At 44.0% G+C, this 8,211-nt stretch overlaps 1 protein-coding gene across 1 annotated transcript; it reads right to left on the reverse strand.

Annotated features, from left to right (window-relative positions):
- Positions 1 to 8,211, reverse strand: gask1a (golgi associated kinase 1A). Its single transcript, XM_031576195.2, has 2 exons — positions 7,744 to 8,211; positions 1 to 1,580 (listed from the first exon to the last, which is right to left on the reverse strand). The coding sequence occupies exons 1-2, from the start codon at positions 7,744 to 7,746 to the stop codon at positions 141 to 143; spliced, it is 1,443 nt and encodes a 480-aa protein (XP_031432055.2). The 5' UTR covers positions 7,747 to 8,211; the 3' UTR covers positions 1 to 140.

An 8,211-nucleotide genomic window follows, 5' to 3' on the forward strand; every position in this document is an offset into this window, starting at 1 on the left:
TTATCAGGAATATTCCGGTACTTCTATCCTTCAATTTTTCCTTGTTTTCAAAGTAGGCTTTCGATGGCACTGTCTGCATTGTCCTCCCCCAGCTAGACTATATTGCATACTATAACATCCTTTTATGCTGTTGTTATGTTTTAGGATGGACATCCGAGACTATAAACCGGCAATGAGTCTTCTTGTTGAAATGTTGTCGAAATAAAAAAAAAACGAAATGTAAGAAATGATACTTGCCATCTTACCTGTAGCAAGAAGTCGAAGAGTGCCAGGCGGCCCCACTCTGAGTGGTGCACCCCCACACATGGGGTGACGTTCAGGGACACTCCTGCCCCACACCTACTCTGGAGCACCTTCTGGTACTGTGGCCAGGAGAGGGGGAAGGAGTTTTGATCATTGTCCATTTCCACCAGGTGTTGAATGCCAGGATCCCACCAAACAATTGGTCTAGCAGTGCCACTGATATACCTGTAAGGAAGCAGTTTGCTTTTGAAGTTCCTGAGCGCTGATGGAAGGCTTCTGTTAAGTCCAAGGACCCTGTCCAGGTGAAAAGCCAACACCTCAAACCAGTCGCTAGGACGCTTGATTAGGGCACATAAACCCAACTGACAGTGCTGCTTGTGGTTGAGCACTGTGTCCGTGTCTCCGGCCGCCAGGGCCCCCAGGGCTACCTGAAGCACCTGGCCATGTCCTGGAATCCTGGCCTTGTTGAGAACTGCGGTGCCGGAGAGAAATGCCAACTTCTTCACATCATCGGTGCTTAGCCATGGCAGGGACTCAGGTGTGCTCTCGTTCCAGTTGTCATTTGATATCTGGCACAGACCAGACTTCCCCCCCTCCATCTGTTCTCTTGGTATGCTTTCTTTTCCAGTTAAGGAATGTGGCAGTCTCTCCCAGAAGCCTTGTTCATTTCCTTCACGTGTAGTTTCCTCTCCCGAGAGCTCTCTTACGGTCTGCTGTGCTACCTCTGGCTCTCCCACGGCCACACTGGCATGGCCACCTCCACCCTGGCTGCTTTTCTGCTTACACTCCTTAGTGCTTTTAGGGCTGTCCTCTTCTGTTGCAGCGGTCTGGGAGATGACTGGGGATTTTATGGAATGTGATAGGGGCTGTTTCACGAGGATAGCTTTGTTTCCACTGACTAACTTATTCTCTAGAAAGGTTGAGCGAAGAGAGTGAGTTTTTCCTCTGTTTGAGAGCCTCTCTTTGGTCTTTGCTGGAGCAAACTCTTCTATAGAATCTAGATGTATTTTTTTATTGCCAATATCTTTGCTTACACCAACACCTCTCTGTTTTTGGTGGTAAGTCAGAAAGATGTGCTTAGCATTCTTCTCTAAGTGGCTGTGTTTCCAAGTCCCACTGTGTCCACTGAGAGCTAGAGGATAATCAAGCACAGTGTTTTCTATTCCCTCAGGAAACCTCTTCTTGATGGTCACCTTCAGGCCGCGTGGGGGGAGTCTCATCGTCTCCTTGGGAAAAAGGGGAATGGTGTTGATCAAGACCACAGACAGGGTGAAGACAGCCAAGAAAGTCACCACAGAACGTCGCTTGACACAGGTCTTCAATAGTGATCGCAGAGCCTATGGGAACACAGCACAAACCAAGTTTACATTTGAAAAAGTTGATATAATAAAATACATTGCTATGACACTGAATTGCTATGATACTGCAACTGCTATTACTACTAATAGTAATGCCTTATTTGTATACCACATTTACAGCACTCAGTTTACGTATGATACCTTTGACATCACATTTTTGTAAGTTAGTTCACAAAATCTCTAAATGTCACTGAGAGGAGTAAAAAAAAAGTCAGAACAGACAGAATGTGAATAAAAAAAAGGAAATTTGCACACAAAGATGATGATGAAAACCATCTAAACTGTGCTCCATGAAACCATCATGACTGAAACTGAGGATGGTAGAAAGCTTACATTGGATGGAATGTCTCAAATACATGGGATCTTTTGCTTGTGGCTGGCTGCTTTATGACTTTTCCAGATACTGCCTGTGAAAGGCGTTCATTATCCTCCACGCAAAGAATGTCATGCCTGCAGTCGAAACCAACTCAGGATCTATGACCCCTGCTCTACGACCTGCCCTCTCTCAGGTCTATGACCCCTGCTCTACGACCTGCCCTCTCTCAGGTTATGACCCCTGCTCTACGACCTGCCCTCTCTCAGGTTATGACCCCTGCTCTACGACCTGCCCTCTCTCAGGTCTATGACCCCTGCACTACGACCTGCCCTCTCTCAGGATCTATGACCCCTGCTCTACGACCTGCCCTCTCTCAGGGTCTATGACCCCTGCTCTACGACCTGCCCTCTCTCAGGGTTATGACCCCTGCTCTACGACCTGCCCTCTCTCAGGATCTATGACCCTGCTCTACGACCTGCCCTCTCTCAGGATCTATGACCCCTGCTCTACGACCTGCCCTCTCTCAGGATCTATGCCCCTACTCTGACGACTGCCCTCTCTCAGGATCTATGACCCCTGCCTACGACCTGCCTTCTCTCAGGTTATGACCCCTGCTCTACGACCTGCCCTCTCTCAGGATCTATGACCCCCACCACAGACGCTCCTCTGGCTGTGCAGTCTCAGAGCTTAGGGCCTATTCCAGAATGATTTGTGTTATATTTTAATGATTACATATTTCTTCAGGCCAACCACACAGCAGATTTCCACAAAATATGTAGTGAATATTGTTGAAATTCATTCAGACACAAACAGAAACAGACCAAGACAGATAGCGCTGTGTTCACTTTAGGTTAGACAAATGACAGATAGCGCTGTGTTCACTTTAGGTTAGACAAATGACAGATTAATGGTCAGGAATTTGGCACTCTCTGTGCCTGTGAGTGTCATCATTAGCACACGGTATGGGTGCTAGACAGCTTTAGCGCTTCAGCAGCAGACAGCTAACAGCTGTTTTACAAGGCCTCTTTCCAAAGTAAAACAAAACGTGTGCTTTGAGTTAGGAGAGAGAGAGAGAGAGAGGGAGAGAGAGAGAGAGAGAGAGAGAGAGAGGGAGATAATAATGCAGTCACAGCATAACAATGTTAATAGCATTTAAGATCAACATTTTACTAAGTAAAGTTAACTAACTGGGCAATCCCTCATCTCTCTTTCAGTACTACCGAATGAGGGAATGCCAAGTGCCCGGTAATGTTATGTAGGTATCACAATCAACAGCTATGGTACTTATATAAACTATGTGCACTTGCATATATTCTCACTTTGAGATTTAAAAGTACCCTCCTGAACAGTGTGGTGATGAACGATTCAGAAGAGTGCCAACAGCCAATCTCTCCCAACCCAAGAAACAAAGCTGTGCCCTGCCTGGGACAGCTAAATGAGTTCCAGCTGGGATTCATGCCCAAAAGACAAAAACAGAAAGACCACTACTACTGGTAGGTTAGGTCCACATTCTAAAGGGACTACTAGTGGTAGATTAGGTCCACATTCTAAAGGGACTACTAGTGGTAGATTAGGTCCACATTCTAAAGACCACTACTAGTGGTAGATTAGGTCCACATTCTAAAGGGACTACTAGTGGTAGATTAGGTCCACATTCTAAAGAGACTACTGGTAGGTTAGGTCCACATTCTAAAGAGACTACTGGTAGATTAGGTCCACATTCTAAAGGGACTACTAGTGGTAGATTAGGTCCACATTCTAAAGGGACTACTAGTGGTAGATTAGGTCCACATTCTAAAGAGACTACTAGTGGTAGATTAGGTCCACATTCTAAAGAGACTACTAGTGGTAGATTAGGTCCACATTCTAAAGAGACTACTAGTGGTAGATTAGGTCCACATTCTAAAGACCACTACTAGTGGTAGATTAGGTCCACATTCTAAAGACCACTACTAGTGGTAGATTAGGTCCACATTCTAAAGGGACTACTGGTAGGTTAGGTCCACATTCTAAAGACCACTACTAGTGGTAGGTTAGGTCCACATTCTAAAGGGACTACTAGTGGTAGATTAGGTCCACATTCTAAAGGGACTACTAGTGGTAGATTAGGTCCACATTCTAAAGAGACTACTGGTAGATTAGGTCCACATTCTAAAGAGACTACTGGTAGGTTAGGTCCACATTCTAAAGAGACTACTGGTAGGTTAGGTCCACATTCTAAAGACCACTACTAGTGGTAGATTAGGTCCACGTTCTAAAGAGACTACTGGTAGGTTAGGTCCACATTCTAAAGAGACTACTGGTAGGTTAGGTCCACATTCTAAAGAGACTACTGGTAGGTTAGGTCCACATTCTAAAGAGACTACTGGTAGGTTAGGTCCACATTCTAAAGAGACTACTGGTAGGTTAGGTCCACGTTGTAAACAATGATTCTGATGTTGTACATTCACAGAAACAAAGGGGACGATAAGATGATGAGGTGAGAGAATCACCATATCACCGCTTTTCAGGCTTGTAACAATGCCATCCTTATGTTATGGGTGGTCAAATATAATGCTAAGCTACTCAATTACTCATTATCATTCTCCAAGGGTCCCCACAATGAACACTGTAGTTTTCTCTTCTTCATGCTGATTGCTTGTGTACTTATATCCTGGCAGGACAGTCCAGCAGCCTCCGTAGCGGGCGGCTCAACACGCTACGTTCACGGACTGAGCGACACAGGAAGTCCTTTGTCCCAGCTGCCATAAAACTATAACACTACACTGTTTTGCACTATACACTCTACATCCTACACTGTACATAACTGTATTGTATTGTTTGTTTGTATTGTATTGTCTGTATATATTGTTTGTAATTATTGTAAATATGAGAGAGCTGTAAGACACCAGAATTTCCCCACAGGATTAATAAAGTATTTATCTATCTATCTATCTATCTATCTATCTATCTATCTATGTACTTACTCATTAGGCTGCAGCTGACAGGCAGTACAAACACAAGGATATGCAGCTTCAAAATGATCAAATAGGAATAGAATGTCCTGTCTGTGCTGTCCAAAGATGTGATGTCCTGCCATTAGTATTAGTCTATGTAAACCTTTGCAATCAAGCACTAACATTTGAGCAAAACCGCTTTTGACGAGGGGGCGGTTTAGACAGGTGTGGACTGTTACAAGCAGCTTCCTGCTGTGTGAGAGTTTTTTCAGGCAGGAGCACAAGTGTGGGGAATGAGAATTGCAAGATGAAACGGAACACAGAGGTAGAGAGAGAGAGAGAGGCACAAGTTGGAGGATGGGACCCATCTGCTAGAGTGTCTGTCTTTCCTTCATGAGCCATCAGCCTTGTCTCTTTGTGTCTCCTGTCATGACGGAGAGCTGAGATATACTAAGCGTGACAGGGTGCAATCTGCTACAGGCCGTGACAGTCTTGACTGATGCTCTGGGGTTTGGGGAATTGCATTGTGCGTCATATTTCAGAATACGGATGTGAGCAGAGTCAATAGTGAGCGCTGTCATTAAAAAATCAATAGCTAATGACAGATGAGGAGCCAGAGTTTAGAGGCAACGCACACATAAATAGCATTCTAGAGGGGAGAACAGCCCTCACCAGCAGGAGAATGCTGTTATCAGTCCTAATGCAGGGGTCTTATCTCATAGAACCCAGCATAGGTGCTGTGATCATAACATCTAAATGGGAGATCTGCCTGACCGGTGTGATCACAGCGTCTGGATGGGAGATCTGCCTGACCGGTGTGATCATAACATCTGGATGGGAGATCTGCCTGACCGGTGTGATCACAACATCTGGATGGGAGATCTGCCTGACCGGTGTGCAGCAGCCGGGTGACACACCACTGATCAGTCCCAGAACCGTTACTGAGATGAGAGTTTTGTCAAACTGGTGAAAAAACGTTTCCTTCATTCTCCAAAACTCTCTTTGCATCAACAACAACAACAATATGTTTTACATGTCTACATTATAACCTACAATACTATTTACCATACACTAAATACTACTAAAGATGCATAAAAAAACTCAAATTTGTAAATGATTAGAGCAAAAATAATCAGATATAGCGTCATTCAGGACAGCTGCCGTCATTACATCAGCTCATTCTAATTCTCTAAATATACTCCTCCCACTGCATTTGAACCCTTTTTGAAAGTGGGCAAAGGGCTAAGGGGGGGGGGTGGAGTAAAGCTGAGGAGGTTGTGTAAACTGTGAATGATGAGCCTCCATTAGCAAATGAAAACAAGTCTCCCACTCACAGACGGGGCCTGGGGGAGGTGAGCTGCCCATCTCATGACAACGAGACTCCCAATGGACTCTAGGTCAGCATCGCTATGGAGACGCTGATAGTTCTTCATTAAGACTATAACAGACCTGGAAGCATGGAGGCCATGTTGTCAGACAAGCTACATGAAGGAAGCCTATAGATGCTGTGATATGATGTCCATCTTAGAGAGACAGATGATCAGTGGTGGACTGAATAATATAGTTTAATGTTTTTACTTTTCTTTGAACATACTGTTACATATTTTGTGCATAGCCCAACATTTTCTTAGCACTGAGATTGTTATTTACGGTTCTTAATGTGTATATTATAATTGCAGTAATCATGTATGATTATCGTGTATAATTATGCCTCCCAAGGGGAAGGTTGTAGTGGGTTGGCAGATACTGTAAGTAGTGTGATGAAGAGGTCGTTCTGCTCCTCGCATTCCTGTGTCTCCTCAGGACCCTGGACTTGTTTGGACTATTTTACACACACACACACACACACACACACACACACACACACACACACACACACACACACACACACACACACACACACACACACACACACACACACACACACTTCCTACAGAACTCAATACCAGCCATATTCACAAAAGGTTTCGGGCACAGAGCCAGCTGTGAATACAGGCTCTGCTACCGGTAAGTCTGAGCATAACTGATGCCTTATGGACTGCAGTGGCTATTGTCTTTGTTTTAGAGGTTTGGTTGGGGCCCTTTAGTAAGTTAGAACCTCCGACACAAGTGGAACAAACAAATCCATTCCACAATACCACATCACCCCGAGAAGTCACCATGCCACGTCTTTTACGTACTGCACGGTCAGAGTAGCAACTGTTCATATGCTGGATGCAACTTCACCAGGTGTGGCAGAAATGCTGGTCCGTGTCCAATGTGAAAGTGAGATCGACCGATACGCAAAAATAATCATCTTGTATAATCTGTGATTACTCTCCAAATCTGTGTCAGTCTTTTGTTGATACCTGATGGCCCCCTCTCAAGTGACACTTTAAATATATCACATTAACTGTTGATCAGCTCAAAACGCAAATATTAAGACTAACCTTTAATTATATATAAAAGCAGCACCAGCTGATTCATGAAATTAGAAGAAATCAAATGCATTATTAATGTACATAAAACATTAAAAAAAATGGCTAAATGTTATGTTTGGCATTTTCCAATAAAAAGTATTACCAGAAGAATGCTTATTTGGCTCTTTGTCCTTCTTTATTCTCCATGTCTCATTTAGATGTCTAGGGTGTGGTTGAAATAGGTCATGGGTAGGACACAACATAGACACTTTCTTTGCTCCTTTATAAAGTAGATCCCCCGATGTATCTGTGGCATCCAATTATTCATTCAGGTAAATAAATATACGCGAGTATGTGCAGATCATGAGTGCGTGCAAGTGGCGGGAGCTACAGTCATTAATATGCATGCGCAAAAGATGAGAGTTTTGTTATTATTAGTTTATTTACAAGTTTCATATTATACATGGTAGAGCATGTATACAGACACTTACCATGATAGGACGACAAAACACCGAGGAGCGCTGGAGTCTTGCGGTGCAAATGCCGATCCAACATATTTAGTTTATCTCATCTCACATGTGCTCGCTGCCACATCATCTCGATTCTTTCTCCACAAAAAGCGCGCACTAGAAGAAGCCCTGCTTCAGCATTGTCCATCACCACAGAAAGAGTACAGTGGCAATCCATACTTGCCTCGCTTTCCTTTAATCAAAACACAACATTTCATTGTAGATGCCCGTAGCATAATGCATGCTTAAAGCTAGAAATTTTAACGAAGTCTTATCGCGTGCCTCAAACGAGTCTATGATCTTCGCGGAGATTTCGCCAGGCAGCCTTTTGTGAGATTGCACACATTTGGCCGCAAAGTTATCCCAACTTTTCAAGCAAATAGTAAGGGAACTATTCGTATGAAAGGTTACTTCACTGTAAACGCTCTCGGTGTGAATCCAGCTAGGATA

Source organism: Clupea harengus, chromosome 11 (assembly GCF_900700415.2).
Source record: "Clupea harengus chromosome 11, Ch_v2.0.2, whole genome shotgun sequence".
Taxonomy (NCBI): domain Eukaryota; kingdom Metazoa; phylum Chordata; class Actinopteri; order Clupeiformes; family Clupeidae; genus Clupea; species Clupea harengus.